Below are 21,701 nucleotides of genomic sequence, written 5' to 3'. Positions count from 1 at the left end.
ACTCTAAATCAATAAACAAGGAAAAGCTCTTACAAGTACTTCTCAAGTTTTCTATAAATGCATAAAACGAAATAAAAATAACACTGTTTTTCGCATTACTTACTCACACAAAAACTAGTTGCGAAAATATCGTCTAAATATATCCAGTGCAGGACACTTGAAAAAGTTCTAAGACTACCAGAATTTCCAATCACAGCATGAATATTACAAGGTTATCTTTCAATAGCTAGCCATTTTTAAAAGCTAGCAATTTTTTTAGCTCACCCTGTTTGTTTTATTTTAGTATCGTATGTTGTTATGTACAGTATTCGGGTATTCAGCGATGAGCCAATTGTTTTCTACCCTGCCCGCGCGGTCCAGCCTTGTCCCGGCGACACGTCATTAATTTTGTGGCGCGTTTTTTTTTATTTTGCTATTTCTCTTAATCTATTTAATTTGCATGATGTTAAGAGAAAAACAATCTTCATGAAATGCTCATGTCAACTAACGTACTCGTATTTAAAATGATAAGGATTAATTATCTTTCCAAGTTACAGTTACAAGTTACACTCTCACAAACTGTACATTTATAAGATTAATTAGTACGATGTATATTATACTGTTCGCAAAGGTCGAATTGTAAAACCTTAGCTGGTCGTGAAAAAAATATATCTGTAGTACCTATCTTATTGCAGGACCACTGCAGTACCCGCAAACAGCAGGATAATACCAGGAGCTCATAAGTTTCAAGGAGGTTCGAGGATAAAACCCCGTACAAATCAAATTGAACTTTAAAACCGTAGCATTGAATCCAAAATAAGATGGGACGTCATCCTTGTCCATTGGATCGACAACTATGTAATCACATTGATTAATACTGTATTTATGCAAAAAGCTTTCCAAGTTAGCTTTATAATTGCCCACTAGTTAAAGTATTCAGATAGATTTAGTATTTTATCCTTAAGAGAAAGACGTATACGACTTTTCCGTAAAATACACAATTAATTACACGATACATTATTTTGTTATACCTTAAAGGGTTTAGGCAGCGTTTTCGTTACCTCCCAAACACAGTTTTTTTTCAACAAATATCGTTACTTATACGGTTTCATCAATTTTGACCGGGATAAAAACGAGCATACCTACTTGTGTTAATTCAGGGTATCACCTCTCTACATACCAAATTTCAACCGAATCAGTTTAGCCGTTTTTGCTTAAAATAATAACAACAAACATACATCCATACACTCCCACAAACTGTACATTTATAATATTAACTAGCTTTTTGCCCGCGGCTTCGCCCGCGTCGAGGTCGGTTATATCGCGTTTCCAAGAGAACTCTTCAAAAGTCCGGGATAAAAACTATCGTTTGTTCTTTGTCAAGGTCAACTCTATCGCTGTACCAAATTTCATTAAAATCAGTTCAGTGGTTTAGACGTGAAAGCGTAACAGACAGACAGAGTTACTTTCTCATTAATAATATTATTAGTAGGGATTAGTAGGATGTATGTTATACTATTCGCAAAGGTCGAATTGTAAAACCTTAGTTGGTCGTGAAAAAAATATATCTGTATCATAAATAGTACCTACCTTATGCAGTACCACTGCAGTACCCGCAAACAGCAGGATAATATCAGGAGCTCATAAGTTTCAAGGAGGTTCGAGGATGAAACCCCGTACAAATCAAATTGAACTTTAAAAGTACTCTAGCATTGAATCCAAAATAAGATCGTCATCCTTGTCCATTGGATAGACAACTATGAAATCACATTTATTAGGTAAAAGCACCTATTACGGAGGTATTTCACAACATTTGAAAGTAAGAAACAAAAATAAGCATTTGTAGGTATTTCTAAAGGTGGAAAAATTAAACGAAATTCTATCGTTAAAAGTGGAATTTATATTTTGTATTGCTGTTGAGACTATGATTCTGTTGATGATATTTCTTATTTTAAAGAAATATTTAAATAGTCTGGTCGAATTTCCCTAATACGGAGGTACAATTTTGCTCTGATCCTATTAGATACTGCGATAGACGGCTCCTAATACGGAGGGTCAGAACTTATATACATTAAAGTTCCGTACAAATAATATTTATTTAATAATATTAATGTGTTAGTAAAAGTTTTTCCTTTATTGAAAATTGATTTTATTAAATTGCACAATCAAATGAATGGTGAATGAATTATTTCCATTTTGAGTAACTCTGACAATGACTTCTTATAAATATGTATGGGACCCAAATACGGCTAGTCCTATAATAATTAAGGAGATCCCTCTATTGAGCCATACTGTAGTAAGTATTTTTTTCATAGTAATTCTGACCTTGATAAGTAGCATGTAGCAGTAAATTACTGACAGTGACGAAAAGCTTGCAAAAATAAAAAGTGATCGTGACAATGCGTCAGAAAGTTAATTGAGAGCTTCAGCATACACAACATTGTTAGTGAGCTCGTCCGGAATATAAACATGAAGATATCTTGGACTGCTCACACGGGAAGGAGCTACATAAAGTGGCCCATCTAAAACAAGATCTACGCCAGCAACTCCTAGGGCCTATCTTGAACCTTATTTTCATGGCGTAACATAAAGCTATAGGAAACTGTATTCAATTAAATTGAAATGGAAAATTAAATAAATAAATAATAATAATAACTAATAATAATAGTTGAGAATCAATGGTATTCGAGGGATTAAATCACTTTCCCCGGCACCCGCCGTTCTATCACAGACAGACAGAACAACGTCTATGGATAAAACTGAAAAATAAAGTATTTTTAGTTATTTTTTTCGTGATGCCTGAAATACAGACAGACAAAATAAATTTTAATCACATATTTGGGTTTGGTCACTCCCTGCTGTTTATTTTTTCAATATTTTCAGTGTACAGAATTGACCCTTCCACAGATTTATTAAATGTATAGGATAAATGAATAGAACCGTAATAGGAGATCTTAGAACCCTACACGGAGTTACCTGGAAATAATTACCGCCGTAATAGGAAAACTACTCATGTTTTCGATAATCCTAATTCTGACCCATAAATATTTCGATAAACAAAAGAGTAAAAATGCCTAATCAAACATTAACAGTTTTTTGGCTCAGATTTATAAAACTCAAGTCAAAATTTATACGAAATAAATGTTTCGTGATAAATCAAAATACACATTCCCATTTTTGCCTCTTCTAAGAAACTACCATTTTTTACTCGACTGTTTTCATATTTAACTAGATTTCCAATTCAGAAAACATACCACAGAATGTGGTTTCTAAGTTATGTGATTAATCATTATTTCAACTAAACTTGAAACTAATTGAATAAGTTAATCAATTGAAAGTTATAAACAATTAAACATGTCCAGTACTTTTCCTATTTCGGAGTCATACCACCGTATTAGGATTAATCTTCAAAATTTGTATCGTATTACGGCGGTATTTTATTTTTAATATTTTTGGAAAAACATGACTTACAATATATAAGCTATTTAAATAGTGAGTGTAATAATAAGAAAATGCTATAAATAACAAAAGAACAAACTCGAACAGCATCTTAATACGAAAAACTTAGTTTCTAAATATTTGTGTACTTACTTTTGTTGTTCCGTGTTTGTATGGATCTTACGTCGATTACGTTACAGAGACTGATTGATTTTGTTGTGTTGTCTATGTGCTATACTTGCAAACGTCAATTTAGTCATAAAGTAAAAATTTAGAATAAATAGTTTCGGTTTTGGTCTACCTACACTGAATAAAACGGGAATAAAACGCGAAAATAGAAATACCACCGTAATAGGAAGTGATTTTGACTACCGCCGTATTAGGAGCGTTTACCTTAATACTGTATTTAGGCAATAGCTTTCCAATTTGGCTTTATAATTGCCCACTTGTCCACAAAGTATTCAAATGAATTTAGTATTTTATCCTTAAGAGAAACACGCATGGTAACTTTTCCGTAAAATACACAATTAATTACACGATCATTGATCATGAATCATTATTTTTGTATATCTTAAAGCGTTTAAGCAGCGTTTTCGTTACCTCCCAAACAACGTTTTTTTTCAACAAATATCGTTACCGGTTTCGAAACATATCCGTAGTACTACTACCTTATTGCAGTACCACTGCAGTACCCGCAAACAGCAGGATAATATCAGGAGCTCATAAGTTTGAAGGAGGTTCGATGATAAACCCCGTACAAATCAAATTGAACTTTAAAATTACACTAGCATTGAATCCAAAATAACAAGGTCGTCCTTGACTATTGGATCGACAACTACTACGACATACTGCAGAGGCAGAAGGATAGGATAGAGTCGAATAGAGTTCAGGTGTGAGTTGAAATAATAATGTTTTGAAGTCTTTCTCAATACTATAAAGTGGAGATAGTGAAGGAGATGTAGAGCAGGACTTCACTAAAAGCCGTTCTAAAGAAGTCCGTTGACTAGGAGCACATAAGCGATGAAGGGGTGAGACCATCCCCCCAAGAGGATTAAATGTTTGAAACTAGGAACAAACACTGATAGAGTGTGTCCGTCACACAACAATCAAATTTATATCGGAAGCGTGAAACAGTGTGCATCAGATTGTATAGGCTTCAATCTCTCAATGAAAGGGTGATAAAATACAAACTAGGAACTTACTTAATACGTTCAGTCTATCGCACAACATGCACATTCGTATGCAAATCGTGAGATAGAACATGTCAGCTTTTATGGACTTGAATAACTGCACCGATGTACAAGTTGTGACTGTGTGGGTGACCACCCCCGGTGAAGGGGGCAAATTAAAGTAGGAACCAAGTCAGGTTGTTCAGTCTCTCCCACATTAGACAGTTTACATGCAAAACATGAAATAGAGCATGTTAGCATTTACAGACATTCAGTGCACTGACGTATCGTGCTTGTGTGACTTTAAGGGAGGTCAATGCAGGAAGAGCTGATATTCATATATTCAGTCTATCACACAATAGAAAATTCGGGTGGCAAACATGAAATAGCGCAGTTTGGCAGAAAGAGATGGTGACTCTATCATTATTCAGTTGCGCGCGAAATTGAAATAGTTAAAATTTTCATTGTTTTTATTTTTAAAGAACATAGCTAATTTTGTGATTTCAATATATTAAAGTGCCACAAAGCCACAGTCATATCATAAACCATATTCAATAAAAAATTAACTAGACAGACTGGTAAGACGCAAAAAGACTCCTGAAAGAAAAATTGACCATACTTTGATAGTTAATAGATATAAATTCCTTGATTTTATATTCTCCTAGTACTTTCGTCCCAATCCAAGACTAGAAGAAATATCAATAACAAATCTTATTACAACTTAATAAAATGTACGTACGATAAAGTTATATTTATTAAGGCAAAGGATATATAAGATTAAAATTTGGTTACGGTTTTTTAATGAAAATAAAGACAACAAACATTTAATTATTAGAAATTACTTTTTTGTTCCAACCAAATTGTAAATTTTCCTATTAATGCCATGTGTTGCTAATGGTGCCACGTTTGAAATTAATTATTGAAATCATGCTTATTTGTATTTTATCGTTTGTAGAAAAGTCTTAGTTTAATTGATATTCGAATAGCATTTATTAAAAAAATAAAACGTGTTTGTTTCAGAACGCCGCGCAATCTGGAAAAAATATTGGCAAAGTTCGATAGCAGTTCTATGAGATAAATTATTTCTTTTACTGTTTTCCTAAGAGTTTTGTCCCCATCTAAAGCCTTTTCTTGTGAGTTCGATGTTAAATTCCATTAATGAAAATTCAAAAAACTCAAATCACTAGTAGAAGTAACATGGATCAAACAAGTGTGTTTTGTGTTTACTTTATTGCTTAGTGGTTATTAAGAAGAATATAAAATTGGTCAATTACTTTTTATAACATCTTTTGTTTTTTAATATAAAAAAACAATTCAAATATCAATGTCGCGCGCGGTCTTGTGGCGTAATTGAGATTAACTGTTACGATCTATTAAGTTTGTATTGTCAACAATTACGAACAAGATCACTTTCAGGACTTCTCGAGTCGGATCTTTTTTTTTTGAAATGCGGACAACATCACATACATTGTTCTGAACCCAAAGTAAGTTGCTAAAGCACTTGTGTTATGGAATTCAAATACAACGAAGGTACCACAAACACCCAGACCCGAGTCAATGTAGAAATGATAATTTTTACATTGACCCGACCGGGGATCGTACCCGGGACCTCGGAGCTAGCGACACCTTGAAACCGGTGCGTACGCCACTCGACCAAGGAGGTCGTCTCGAGTTATGTGTTTTCTGTTATTTTACGTAGGTATCTACAGTCTGGCCCTGAATTGCAGACATAAATCACTCCGTTTTGGCATATAATTCGCTTTAAGCCGCATGTTTGACGCAATTTTGTCAGCGATAGGGTTTATTGAGTTTTTCAATGGTTTAAAAGTATGGTATCAGTGGAGAGAACGAGCGTCTATATTCTTTGTACAGAGTTCACTGAAATTCTCCGAGTACCAGGGACTAAGAGGCTAGGAGCTTTACGCATAACACAGGTATCCTTAACAATCTGCTGGCGCATGCTCTGTTAGACCAGACAAGCGTGCAGTTTTATAAGGCTCTATTCACACAAAGCGTTGCAATGGAATATATGTTTCTTTGTCGACGCATTGTTACTGGAGGAGACTTTACGAGAGGAGCTCGTTACTAAACGTCAACTGCGAAAGTAAACTGCGTTGTTGGAAATCCATGGAAAGAATTGCGAACGGGCAATGGGTCACAATAGCGAAGTGCCAAACAGAATTAAGGATTTCACTAAAATGTGCGAGAATTATTCTTGTATTCCTCTAAACAACATCTTCATATAACAACATTGGAGCTTTCAATACTCAATGTGAACTTAGGTGGTAACTGGTAGGTACACATGATACATCGAAACATCACACATCGACCGTATGAATTAATCCTTACATTTCAACGAGCTGAATGAATTGTGTAGGGTCGTAACCTACACCCCATCCCCCTTTTAGTATTTAAGTGTAGGTATACAACTTTGCTGACGTCATTGTGATCAGTGTGGCCATGGAAATGATGATTTTCTCCATTATTTTAGATTGTCTGGAAAGCTACATGGGGTTTAATCACCAAAGTTTTTTTACATTCAACGTCCAATAGTTCGGTTGTAAACAATCTTCAATTGTTTTAATTTCTCTCTTTAAATGTCTTAATAGACGCTTTGTAAAAAATACATAATTTTTATTTTGTTTTCAAATTTAAGTTAATTTAGTTTTACAGTACTACCAGTAATCAGTTAATACTCGAATGCATTCCTACTTTTTAAGATTCGTCATTTACTGAAAATAAATTGTGACAAACCAGTTTAAGGATCTAGACATACAAACGCAATTACCTGAAAAATGTGTAAAGTACTTAGTCTGGCAACATGAATGACTAACCCTCTGATATTGGTTAACTCTTTTGATTTATGACGCCCTAGTATTACTTGGCTCGGTCACACGAGAAAAATCGATGCGTTCAAGTTATGCTGGCTGGTTTATAAGGCTAGACAGACATATACTCCTGTCTGTCCTCATGATTGCCTGGTCATCGTAGCTTCTACGCCAAAAATCAATAACAACCTTACTTATTGTTTAAACTATTAAATGAATAAATAACAAGATTATTTGTATTTTTATAAAGACAAGGATAATAAGAGATTTATGTCTATTAGAGAGTTATGTCTCATATTTATGTCTGTATTTTTGGTGTTTTAATTAAATAGAGACAACTCATTTATTTATTTTAAAATTATGTTTTATTCCAACCAAGTGTGAATGTTACGTACCATGTGCGAATAATTTAAATTATATTTATTTGTCGTTAAAATAATGTGACGAACGTAGAGGTAACAAGGCCTGTTCGAAGTGAAACTACTTTATCGGCGTTAGAGACAAGTTTTCCGTCACGCGTAACGCCTGACTTTTTATATCATAAATCATTTGTTAATTAACAATCGACGATTTTTAACCATCGATATTCACAATAGCTGGTGAGGAGGAGCTTTCCTCCACCCCTCCCCACTCTCCCTTTTAAAAGGGTGGTGCAAGTGCCTGACAGTTCGTTTGGCGGGAAAAAAGGGCATAGCCTCTGTGAATGCATGGTCTCCTAGTATATTTTGGGTTGAGTGATCGATATCATTTTCAACGTTAACTGCAGCTAGCGTTTTCGACTACCTGTAGCTTATTGCCAAGCGTTTCAAAATGTTATACTTAGTTCAATTGCATTTAATCCTAGAAATTACGCATTTTAATCGAATATCATAAATGAGTTATCGATGTGTAAGACAAGACAATATAGTAGTAGGTAGTTTTTGTCGGTTTAACGCCATTAAATCTGACCTTAATAATGTGCAAACTATGTTTTTTTAGACGCTCTACCTATGCTGCACATCATATTCTGCCTTCAATATATAAAATAAACATTATTTCGCTTCAGGGTATCCTGTGCAGCATTAATTTTTAATCATCAGTTAATTTGATTCAGGATCAGGAGTATGCCTCTTCTAGCTTTACTTAAAAAAATGCTAATTCGACCGCGTTCATATTCGGTGCATGAGAAACTGTTAAGTTTTAAATCTGAATGGGTTAAAATATTATCAGAAATAAACTTTATCAAGCATCCCTAGCTTTGTTTTTGGGCTTTGGTTAATAGATATATATTTTTAAAAGCTCAAGAAATTAATATGATAATTTGTTACAGGATGGTCATGACACAATGACATCATTATTTATTCAAGACGTATTTAATATATTGAATAAGCAACACCGCATGCACCGTACCCATGCCGATTTTCACCTCATCGAATCTATAAACTACATTATATAGTCAAGTTTTCAGCCGAATCTAGTACCAGGGGCTCATAATCAAAGAGGTGATCGACCGACGTACAGTCCAGTTCTGAAGTTGACCTCAACTATCAATATAGTTTAGTATCAATACAATTTATTGCAATTTTACATGATCAGTTCTTGGAAGGAGTTGTTCTGTTTTTCAAAGAATTAAATCAATTTTATTAAAAGGCTAGGACTTTCTCAGTTCTATTTTATTGTGTTGTTTTTAATTGTTTTTGCTATCAACTGGTAAAGGAGGTGAGGTGAAAAGGAAGGATAATCGTATATCTTAAAGTCCTGCCGTGTATAAACAGCGGGATTTATAAATATGCTAATTTGCTAATGATCATTATTTTGCTACTAAATCGTAATGACATATCATCATTTATGAAGACTTTTAATCATTTAGTGAATTGGCAACAAACAACATTCATCAAATCTATAAACTATACTATATAGAGGCAAGTTTTCAACGGAATCTAGTACCAGGGAATCATAAAGCAAGAGGTCCTCGACGGACGTACAGTCCTGTCCAGAAGTTTACCTAAACTATCAGTATCAGTACAGCCCGGTGCAACGTTAAAAGTCTACGCTCAGTTTTATAGATATTTGATTGACTTTTTTACCAAAATTATCCAGGATTATTTCATCCATTATCAGTTGTTCCAATTTTCAAAGATTATACTAACAATTGACAGGTAAAACTGCCATCATTCGCCACCAAACGCATGCCATGCTTTTATATCATTCAAATTAATAAAAAAGAGAGGATTAGATTTGCGCAACAGAGGGTTCCGTACAAATAGGCTAGACGTAAAAACAGTTTTCTCTTTTATTTTAAAATATATAGCTTTGGTGGCTCCTGATGGAGGAACAGATTGCCTGACAGCGGACCCTCGGTTATGGTTCCTTCATATTCTTTAGGTAAGGGACCATAAAAACTGAAATATTATATCGATCAATCAATAAGTCTGCGTTTAAATTAATTGGAAATATTTTTTTATCGAGCAGTTTTTGATCTATTTTCCAAAGATTCTACTAGTAAAAGTTGACTGAAAAAACTGCAAGCTATTCGAAGCGGCCAGAAGCATGCCACGGTTTTATAATAATATCATTTTTTAATAACGGTATAAATTCATGAAAGTAAAAAGCCTTGCTTAACCTCGATGTTTATTTATAGAATTGCTTGTGTTTATGGAAAATTTAAATCTTATGGTAAAATTTTTACTATCTGGCTATCACAGTTGGCCCTCGGCAATGGCTTAGTTTTCATCAATTAAATGCAAAACAGTATTCATTTTCAGGTGCAGAAACTTTCATTTATTAACTTAACTTAGATTAAACTTTTAAATTTTATTTCAAACCCCTGCCAACCTTCATAAGGCAAACAAGTGAAAGGGGTGTGCTGCTGTCTCATCTGCCTCGTGACGTCACATTCAGGAACGAACACTAAGCTACGTTGCACCCTGGTAGACATCCTACACACTTTGTCGTACCTAAATACATGCATTCAAAATTCGACGCATGCGTCCAAGTCCCCAATATCTTTTCCTTCATGCTAGCCTGGTAAGTTATTTCGCTTTCAATCAATATAGTGCAGAACTGGTTTGGGTGCTAACCCGATATTTTGTAGACCAGAAACTGGTATCGAGGCTTCTAACCAATATGTAAGATTAAAGCAATGTAGTGGGAAAAATATATTGCTGGTATAGTGCAATATTTCAAATTATTTAGTAAATCTATAAAGACCACTTTCATCATCACGTTGTAGTTGAGATTCTGTCTGTTTTCTATCTGACAACCCCCAAGTCGAAAAGAACGCATGCGTAAGACCTAACCTAGTCGCTGAGGTATTGGGATTTGCTAACATCTTACAAATATCAGCGCAGCATAAAAATATATTTTCTAGGTTTACATTTTTTTAATGTTGACTAGTTTAATTCATTTTCAATAGGTTAACACAAAATACAGCTTAAAAAATATAAGGAATCGCAAGCTATTTTGCTTAGGCTTATTAACAAAACAAGTAAAACTAAAAATTCGCATGGTTCGCAAGCTAGCTAAGCTTATTAATAACATTTTGATTCCAAGACAAAACCATTTAGATGAGCCATTCAATCCTTCCTCTGTGCATTTTACGACAGTTTTCTAATCGACTTCGCAGCACGAATGGCGCCGTGACCGCTCTGGCTCTGCTACGTCTTGCCGAAGTTGGCACACTGAATAAAATGATCAATAATTCTGTTACAGGTTCGCTCGTTTTGGTTGGTCGATATCTTTTTTAGTTTCGTTTTGTTAATGCTGACCAGAAAAACACAGTCTTTGTCTTTGTCGTGACGAATTGTTTGCTACGTTTGTAGACTGTAGTTTTAGTAATAGTATATCGGTACTTAGCTTTAGTTTAAAATGTCAAAACCAAAAAACATTTTTAACTAACCTGTGGATTCTTAATAAAGCATTTAGTTGCTTGTGTATGGATGGATATCGTTACCTACTTTATACTAATTATGTAAAGGACAAGTTAAGCGACAATAATAAATATTGTTGTGATAAAACAATTAGTTTTGTCGTAGGTCGTTTCTATACAAATTTATTTATACCTTTTGTTTAGATAGTTTTGAAAATTAAGGGGCTTACTGAAATCGAGCAATAAAAATACAGCTATGATGCTGCTTCTAGCCCTAATTTTGGTCTTCGGGAAGTAGCTCAACGAAGTTTTGATTCCCCGAGCGAATACTTAGCCAAACAATGCAGTCTGTATGATCTCTTGACCGTGTAGACTTCGATATATTAAGATATTTTCATGCTCCAATAGACTACTGACTTTTTGGTATTACATCTAATATATTATAACGACCTTTTTGTGTTACCATGGGAAATAACGGTAATGTACCTAAAACGCTTTCTTTGTCCGCCTATCTGGAATGTAGAGTTTTATTATTTATCCTGGATCCTGGATATAGAAGCCATTTGAAAAACAAGGAGAAGATCAGATCCTAACAGTTACCAGAAAGAGCGGTCAAATACTTTTCGAATTATTTTGAAAATCCAAACATTTCTCACCGGTGGTGATATTTTAAGTCCTGCGTCTAGAAATACTAAGTTTTATTAGTCATTTCTGCAGTACCACAAATGAAAGTTCCGTTGCTTATTGTTTGAAATTTAAACGAAACTGACCCAGTTTTTAAATAAACAACAAATTCTTAAAAAATGTATAACGAGCTTTGACCGACTGTACTGGTAAATAAATGTGCTATACTAATTAAGCAAGTGATTTTCAAAGTTGGCGAGATTAGTCCAAATTCCAAAATTGTAATATTTGATGGGTAAATTATCTAACTCTACGATTTTAGTGTTCCGGTTGGAAGGAGAACAACTATATGTAGAGTACATACACTAAATGTAAAAAATTGGTGCCGTCTGCTGCAAACGCAATACCTACACGCTCTACACCTTTTTTGAATATGCGAGCGTATAATTTGTCATTGATAAGTTTAGTGTTTTAGAAAGAGTACAATAGTTGACTATTTGCCATATCATTTTATTATTGTTTCTTCTAAAAATTGTTGACCTGAATAAAGTTACGCAACCAATAAAAATATTATTAAATATTGCACTTTAAGTTATTGAAATCACACAAATTTTAAGAAAAAAAAATATAAGCGTTACGGCGTATCTGATCTTGTAGGTACATTTTCTACTAGGTATTGTAAAGTGGATGGTTTTCAAATTCTATACAGAATTTTGCTTTCTAGAAATGGACAAGATATGCTGCCATTTAAATTATTATACTATTAGTACTTATCGAATAGTAATAAATATTAAGTAACACATTAATAAACCTTCTTAAGTTAACTTTCGATTGCATTTCCCGGCTGACCACGCATGCGTGACGGACGCCGTATCCTAGGATACCTGAATGCAGTAGTTATAAACTCTTAGAATTTATGAGAACCTGGTAATCTTTGGCTTCGCGATGCAAAATTGCAACCTCCGTAAATCGAGGAAACGATGCATCTTGCAGTTATAGAATCTTGACGTTTTCGAGAAAATTTTAAAACTACAAGCATATAATAAGCTTCTGCTTTTCCTTAATTAATGCGCAATTAAAGATAAGTAATTATTTTAGGTTGCTGTTAAATTTATTTTATTTTTAATACTTGCGAAAATTAATTGCCTAAATTTAATAACGTGCAATTTTTTTGTGCTGAATCTTCAATCCTCTTGAAATAATAATTATGTTTATTTTAACAACATTTTTTTTTCAATGTGTCATTTGCAATACATACATTATATTTCATTTTAATGAGCATAGACTTTTTAAAAAGTTCATACGAAACCAGCAAAATAGCACACTGCATCCAAGTCGTACTTCGTCGCCGGCTTATAGTCCAAGAGCGCGCATTTCTCGTTCATAGAACAAGAGCTGCAATGTGCAAGCTCCAGTAAAGTTTCAGGTACCAGGGCAGCAGAATCGCAAGGCGATGTACACTATACATTGCGAGGTTCCCATCCCACTATTCCCACCACCGCAGAAGTGGGTGACAACTGAATGTCATTGCCATCATACGTAGTTCAACGTGCGAATATGTAGACATCGCTGGTCGATGCAAATGTGGCGACCCAGTTTAAATGAAATTTTGTGGTATCCGATATACTTAAATAATTAATTACGCTTTTTTAAATACGATTCCTGGTATCAAGGGGGAACGTTGGCTTTAGCGTGTTGACCGTATACCGGTTACCTACCCGTACAGCCTATATGAATAATGCTCGATGCTTCGTAGAGAACCATAAAAACTGTTATTTTATAAATAAAACATATAAAGCATAAATAATATTATAAGGAATAGTATTGATAAGGATTTGTGATTTGTTCCGGAAAAATCACGTAGCAAGAGTAGCAAAAGCAAAGACTCCCCCCCCCCCACTATAATGCTTGTCTGCCCGTAGCCAAAAGTTGCACCACATTTTAACTATCCGACATTGCTAGCCGACATAACTATCAGAAGAAATTAAGGACCTGAAGCAAACCAAAGGGCACAAAGGGTCTTATTATGATTTAATGGTGATTAATTTCGTAATACTAAATAATTATTCAAGAAAGAAAATCTATTTTATTAAATATTGATAGGTTAAATGTTGTGCTTGTGGTGTTAACTTTTTAATGAGTGTTACATTACTACTTTTTACATCAAATAGTTCTGAAGTATGTTATTGGTGTTAACATTGGTTGGTGAACCACACAAAAATTAAACTAACTGTATTAGAGCTCCATCTTTAGACTACTATTCAGTATTCTGCACTCGCGTATTTTGCAAGACTAGCCTTCATAGTATCTAATAGATTTCGCCCAATCAAGGGCAAAGGAACATCAAATGGGAAAGAAATTTAAAGCTGTAACATAATACATAAAATGTATCAGAGACTAAAGGCGTATGCGCACGAAACATGGTTGTAAATTACATTTTATGACGCGCTGGCCATGTGCGTATCGTCCGTCAACAACGGGAAGCTTGGAGCAGACAAATTTGCGCGACCCAACTCCGAACGCTCCTTACAAATGGGGAATGAGAAACAGACTTGACTGGAACGTTTCCATCACGTTTTATGATGCACAGTTTTAGGAAGCGTGCATGACTGTGCAGCTTGCTGCCTACCTAAGACATTCAGATACACCACGGTAAAGATAGTTTATTACCTTATTTCCTTTATTGTTCTTGGACTAGGTAGCACAAATTGAACGACTGCATCATATGTGACGCGTTCTTATCTCAAACGATAACCTACTTTGGTTGTTTATTAAACAATGAAAATATTTTTTAAACCAGCTTTGTCCGACGTTGTGATTTTACTTAACCCACTTACCTAGTAGCAGATTGTGACGGTAATATTGTATCATTCGAATTGAATGAATATTAATTATAGCACACATGACTATTGATTGGTAGGATTTAACATGGATAAATAGTTGCCACACTTGGGCGATTTATCGTTGGCCTTCACCTAAGAATATGAATACAAACGTGCAGTATGTAATGATTTAGATCAAGTACGCGGTAACAAAAAGGTTTTATTAAAATAAATTAAATGAATTGACGTGATTAGTAATTCAGCTGAAAATGCCTTATAAATTAATCTTTACAAGAAGCACCTTGTCACCCTTATCAAATAACCTAGAGGTACTATCCTCGCAATAATTCAGTTTGCAACGGCAAATAGGTATTCCAATAATTTCTATATTGCCTCCAAAAATAACATCCACGTCCGCTTTAACTTAATAAATGTACAACAATCACATAATATGTCTATCTAAATACTTATTTCGCTAGTTTTATACGATCACGTAACAAAATACCAGTAGCGCAAATCAATTCACTTTTCCGCCGTCTATTTGTTAGCGTCTCGGCATTTATCCAAAGAAAACACTGAGTATCGATCGATGTTTTGTATCGACTATTCTATAATAGAATATGTAGTCGTCAATTTGAAAAATGTACATACCAAGTGGTGCATTTTTTTAAATAATTTCGCGCCAGACGATTCCGTCAGCCTGCTATTTGTAATACTTACAAATACATGTGTGTTAAATTATCCTAAAATATTTCCTGCATGACTGATACCTTTGACTGATAGTAGGTGCATGCCGATGAAAACAACACAACTTTGCTTCGTATTGCAGATTTTGTCTAAATAAATAGTTCAGCTACGTCACGTCTACGTATTGAAGTTTGAAGAAAGCAAGTATGTAAAAACGATTTATATTTAGTTTTGTCTGGTACCCAATATACATGCTAAAATGTATCTGATTTTCGAAGGACAGAACATACAGTGACTGTAATAATATTGACGTAAGTAATAATGAGTCCGAGTACCTAATATTAGCCGTACTTCTATCACTACGCCTACATTTGCATGGAACAGGATCCATTAACAGCCGGCGAATGTAAACAACACCATCGGCTGACGGCGACTTTAAAGGCGTTAGGGAGAATTTAAATCATTCGAACGCTTTTTGTTCCTGCCGCACAGGGAGATTAAGACAATGTACTATCAGTTACAAAAGTAGATAAACACGATCAGATTCAGATCAGATTTCACACAAAGACTTTGGTAACCTAATCTAAAAATCACCAAGTATTGAAAACAACATTTGTTGGGCCTTGTTATATTTAACATCTGCCTAGGAGGCTATACCAACTGGACGCATAATTGTGATAGAGGAATATTGTGTAAAGAGTTGCTGGTGAAGTTGAAACTTCTATTCACTGCCCTATACTACTGACAGTCCTATTCTTCTTCGTGTTATATTATCTAGTATTCATTATTTTAAACCGACCACAAGGATGAGGTTCCTGAATGTATTCTACAACAAAAATGTCTCTAGGTAAGCCTTGTGACCAAAATTAGATCTTACGAAAATCGGTAAAGAGACTAATGCGGTTTTTTAGTTCGAACAAACTACGAAATTACTTAGTGGTGGTAGTACGAAAATAGATCAATCACAAAAATTAAGCTTGGCACATACTTAATCCGATACCTAGCTGATGTGATATTTTTATGCCATTCCGTTCATTTAAAGTTTAAACTAAACAGTAAAAAGGTTTAAATTTTGATCCTTTAAGTGCTGGTTATTGTTATAAATAGTAAAGAATTAAAATCGTACTAGGTAGTTAAAGTAGAAATTCTATCTATAAAATAACGTTTTTTTATCTCCGTTCATCTGTTGCTCTATTACAAAAGTCATGATAAGAACTTGACATATACTGCAAACGCTAGTGACGTCACCTCAAATAGGTAATAATATACTTTATTGCTCAAAGGAACAAGAAAAGAAACAATACAGTTTTGCATATTTTGCGAATGATGTCCCCCATGCACGGAGAATCCTGTGTTATAGGGGATATACATAGGTATAACATAGTTTAATCTTTGCTCCGGATTTATAATAAAATAATAAAAATAAACTTTTTATCAACATAGCCGTGCGGTTCTGTGATGTGTTTTTTACGGAGTTGGGCTCAACCCTTGCATAGGTTACGTTTTTACCCTCGGACAGCGGATGTAAACAAATGTAAATCACTGCGGGCACAACTACCACATGTGCTAGGGTTAAAAAACTTACTAATTGATATCTGATTCTAACAAAAATAATATTTTAAATGTATTTTAAAGGTTTTAAATGGCGTTTAAATTTTAGCAGCCCTAACATTGCTAGGTTAATTGCAAGTGGGGTATAAAATACCAAACTTATATTAATTATTTTCAAAGAATGAAACTTTGAAATAAACAAGTTCTAGAAAAGTAGAATTTGAACACTGAACTCATTTATTTCAGTTTTAATTACTGTAACGGCAACCTAACAAACTTTCAAGTTTTTTCTTGTAGCAGCAATTACCTATTCCAGAAAAGGCTAAAAATAAAAAGTGACCCTATTTTATTGCCTACACTTAGTTGGTTTTAGAGACATTACTGAAACCAAACTAGATGATGACATTACAAAGGTCAACACAAAACAAAAGGGTTCGTCGCGTCAGGATGCAACCATCAGTCGGATGATCCCTTTGTTTTCCTGGCGAGCCATACGCGGCTCTAAGAAAATATACAAGTTACCAAAATGTAACCGACACGCCGAGCCCACACGCCCGCCATACATGTTTTGACGACGCGTCATCGCACCAATACCTTTGTCTAAACCGATAGTTTGCATACATCATAACAAACGGAACTAACATTCATGATCTGGAATCCAGCGAAAGACAACTTTGGGAAAATCTTATTGTATTTGCGAAATTAATTACAATTTTATGCGTAGGTAGTGCAGGCAACGCTTGGATCATTTTTTTTATCAAAGTGTTGTATATTTCTATTACGTATTAAAACTGTACTGGAAACCGGAGAACTAAATATATTCATTCTTTTTAGTAACAATGTCTACATACTCAGAAAAAATATACTTTTTTAGCTTTAGGTCATTGTTTAATATACTGAAATCTAGTTATTTTAATAATTTGCGACGCTTATCTCTGTGAATCAGGTCACAGGCCGTTGTTAATATAATCACGATAATTTTAACGTAATTATCATCGAGTTAACTTAACATTTGCACTCACTAAAAGGTAGCGATGATATAAAGATTACATAAAATCTGCAGAACTATAACTTATAACTATAATTATTTTAAGGGATTCTTAAAAAAAATATAAGTAATTAATGCGATAGTTAGTTTCAGATTGCACATATTCCTATAGAACACGATCCGTATGAAGACATGGCATACAACCTTTTGCAAAAGCTAGCATTCAGTTGACAGCGATTTTATTCTTTACAACGTCAGTCTAGTGCTACAAACTTCAGGCACTGCCGTACGTGCTAACAAGAGACTAAATGACAGTTCAACTGCGCATCCTCAGATGCACCCAATGACAGTAAGGTGGAAGCAGGAAAGTAGTAAAGCCTGAAGGCAGCCATTTCCCCCAAGTTGGAGTGGGAAAGTGCAATTAGCACGTGTTCTAGTATAAAATGCAATACTACTACTACGTCTGACCTCCTTGATATTATGTTCTCCTGGTACTTGGCATGCAACAATTGCAACTCGTCGTGGGAAAATTCAGATGATTTGAAGGTGCTCGCATAAACCTCGTCGCGGCGTCGCGTCGGTAGAATGCAATGCTATTTATTTATTTATTTCTGCACTATTTTTTTCCGAATATTTTTTATTCATTCATACATTAATGATCTGGTGAACAGATCTTTTTGGGATTAGAATCGAGTCGAACCACACTAATACTTACCCCAAAATTAAGTGCATGTTTTTGGACATCGGTCAATATCATGCAAAATATGTGAATTAACATAATCTCAAACGAATGCTTATATTTCGATTGATAAAATGATTTGATTTCGATACGAATAATTTTTTTTTTTGTGACTTCAATTTAATGTTATCGTAGAATGCAGTTTAGCGCAGCAGTAGGAATATAGGTGTTAAAAAAAAACATTACATGTATGCTTAGAAGTAATTGATTTATTTTGAATTATGTAACAATGGTTGAAAAAAGATATCAAAAGAGCGAAGAAAATGTGATATGGCTAAGAAATAATCTACTTTTTTTAATATCTAGCTAGACGTCTAAGTTTTCGAGGTCTTTACATATCGTAATCTGGCCTGATAGTGCGGACTGCTAAAAGATTTTACACAATATTATACTTACAACAAGAACATATAGGAACCTAACCGATAAATAAATTGGTGGCAATTGAATTATAACAAACCTAATAGGAAAGTATTGGAGGTACTTTATGATTTTCACATAAATCAAATCTTTTATTACCCTAATGCTTAAGTCCTACATGCCATATTAAAATACTAATTTACTAATTAAAATTATAACGAAAGTACATTTTCAGGTATGACCACTTGTGGCTGAAATGAAAATGAGTTTTGATTTGACGTCGGCCCCGCCGCCAGTTCAGCTGCATAGTATATTGTCTCCCCGTCCTGCACCGGCTGTAGATTTGCAATTTTCAAGAATTCCAATTGATTATCGTGGCGGTCCCCTTGCGCATAATTTTCCACGACCATTGAACTGTCGCCAAGATGTGAACGCATATGAAAATTTAAGTGGCTGCTTTGCTTGAATTTTCGCCCACATACGGAACACTCAAATGGTTGTATATTGGTGTGAGTGCGCATATGTTGTCGGAGATGAACAGACTGGGAGAAACACTTGCTGCATATCACACACTTGAACGGCTTCTCCTTCGTGTGGATTCGAAGATGTTGGTCGAGCCCAGCTTTTTGTGTGAACGCTTTTGGGCAAAATGTGCAAACAAAAGGGCGAACGCCGGTATGCATTCGCATGTGTTGTTGCAAGCCACCTTGTTGCGTGAACCGTTTGGCACATATCGAACACTCGTGCGGCTTTGTCTTAGCGTGCACGATCCGGTTGTGTTCGTCGTACTCGGTGCTATCCAGGAATGTTTGACTGCAAATGCGACAAGAGAAGGTAAACTGATTGGCAGCGTGAAGCTGCGCCGCGATCGAATCGGTCGGGTAGAAGTCCCGGTCGAGTCGTTTCTCGCACACTTGACAGCGCAGGGCAGCCTTGCGTCTTTTAGTGTGCTCTTCCCGGTAGTGTACCGAATAATCACAACAGTTGAAGAAGATCCGGCGACACTGCAGATCCGGACGCAGGGTTGAAGGAAAAGTGCAAGTAAAGGGGCCCCTGGTCAAAACAAATAATAAATAAGACACCAGGATTGGTAACTACCGTAAATTTTAATAAAATGGCAAGTTTGCAAGGACGGAAGCAATACGTATCTGTCCAAATATGTTATTCACAAAAGAGGTGCAATCTTCGAAAATATACCACATTTCGCCTTTATGTTTTTGTTCAGTAAAATCTTAAAATCATGTTAAATTAAATAATATTTTATTTAAGAGGTAACTCTCCTCAACTTTATGCTAGGAACGTTTGAAATATAAAAAAAAACTTAACAAAACCTGGTTTAAACACATACCTGAGATCGATGGGTGGTTTTGGCTTACTTTGAGGTCGTTTACCAACACCGTCTAGTCGTGATCGTTTTACAGCATCGCTCTCGATATCGTCCCCCTCGATTTTTATTATCAAGTATGTACAATCTTTTGTAAACGTACGTGTGATCAAACCATCACGTCCAGTTACTTGGTCGTCATTATTATTTTGTAGCGGTATGAATTTAAAACCGCAAAGCCCGTTGTTCTGTGTGGGGGTTGTACAATGGGTTTTTAGAATAGCGCGAAAAAATATCGATATATCAGTCACATGACTAAGGAAAACTGTGTGTCGAATGAACCAATTTCATAATTATGAAATGGATTTCCAATTGTTAAAGATGTGATCATTTAGAGCGTAAACTCAAGATAAAATTTAGTATTACTAACTCGTATTAAATGATGTTATGTTATTACTGAAGCATCATGAAATACTTTATGTAAGGATGCACCAAAGCACGTTTCTTTATTCCTCAAGAGTTAGGCATACTCAATATGAGAAAAATAGTACAGCTAAGCCGGCCTTTATATGTAGCCAACATTGCTTTTCGAAAAAAAAAGAATTTTCAATTTGACTTGCCTGATCAGTCTGAAGTACCGGTTTTGGTCGTTGCTCCTCATCGCTGCCAGTAGCTTCATCGTCATGTTGTAAGTTCCTATGATTTTGTAAAGCCTTTCTGTTGTAGAAAGTTTTCATGCACAAACGGCAGGTATAGTTTGCCGAAGAGCTATTGTCCTCCCACACCATTGGGTACTGTAACTAAGTATATAAGATTGTTAACTATATGAAAGGGTGAAGAAGAAAATTTTATATTCTCACGTAGCTGTTTAATTTCAAACAAACTTTGGTTTTTAGTCTTAGTTACAATGATTTAAATAGTTTAATTTAATTAAAAGAATATTACAAAACACGAATAGCTTACTTGTATTATTGGGGTTACAGGGAGAAAAACTAATGGCTCTGATGAGCATGATGCATTTTCACCCATTTGCTCCATGCTACATGGTTTTATTTATGAACCAGGTACAGCTGCTTATTACACAGAAATCAAATTCCTCACTTAGTTTAGTAAATACCCCGCATTTTATATTTAAACTTGTGAACACGGAATGAAGTTTAAAAATGCCGCTTACCCACCGCTTTTCTTTTGCTTCCATACATCACAGACTGTAAAATGACAACAAACCACAGAGGCTAAAAGTTGATTTGATTGTAATGTTATTTAAGTCCAAGGTATTCTAGATCACATATATATTATTTAGCTAATTTTTGTTTGTTAATAAAATTAATGTAAAATATATTTATGA

The 21,701-nt window shown here is 34.8% G+C and overlaps 1 protein-coding gene across 2 annotated transcripts; it reads right to left on the bottom strand.

The window, feature by feature from the left end:
- Positions 1-18,049: 18,049 nt before the first annotated feature.
- Positions 18,050-21,691, bottom strand: LOC113495796 (zinc finger protein 135-like). 2 transcript variants are annotated; one of them, XM_026874739.1, is made up of 4 exons: positions 21,317-21,691; positions 20,974-21,153; positions 20,378-20,601; positions 18,050-20,082 (listed from the first exon to the last, which is right to left on the bottom strand). In XM_026874739.1, the coding sequence occupies exons 1-4, from the start codon at positions 21,389-21,391 to the stop codon at positions 19,242-19,244; spliced, it is 1,320 nt and encodes a 439-aa protein (XP_026730540.1). In that variant the 5' UTR covers positions 21,392-21,691; the 3' UTR covers positions 18,050-19,241. The 2 variants fall into 2 exon arrangements, with proteins under 2 accessions (XP_026730540.1, XP_026730541.1); XM_026874740.1 differs by having other exon boundaries at positions 18,050-19,842.
- Positions 21,692-21,701: the final 10 nt, after the last annotated feature.

This window comes from Trichoplusia ni, chromosome 7 (genome assembly GCF_003590095.1).
Source record: "Trichoplusia ni isolate ovarian cell line Hi5 chromosome 7, tn1, whole genome shotgun sequence".
NCBI classification, from domain to species: domain Eukaryota; kingdom Metazoa; phylum Arthropoda; class Insecta; order Lepidoptera; family Noctuidae; genus Trichoplusia; species Trichoplusia ni.
This window is presented reverse-complemented; position numbering and strand designations above follow the sequence as displayed.

What these genes read in the sequence shown, in the direction of transcription:
- LOC113495796 (XM_026874739.1), bottom strand. Translation starts at nt 21,391, where the DNA reads ATGGAGCAAATGGGTGAAAATGCATCATGCTCATCAGAGCCATTAGTT. An exon ending in CTGTAACCCCAATAATACAA is followed by an intron (nt 21,154 to 21,316) that starts GTAAGCTATTCG and finishes TTATATACTTAG; the next exon opens with TTACAGTACCCAATGGTGTG. An exon ending in AAACCACCCATCGATCTCAG is followed by an intron (nt 20,083 to 20,377) that starts GTATGTGTTTAA and finishes TGTTTTGACCAG; the next exon opens with GGGCCCCTTTACTTGCACTT.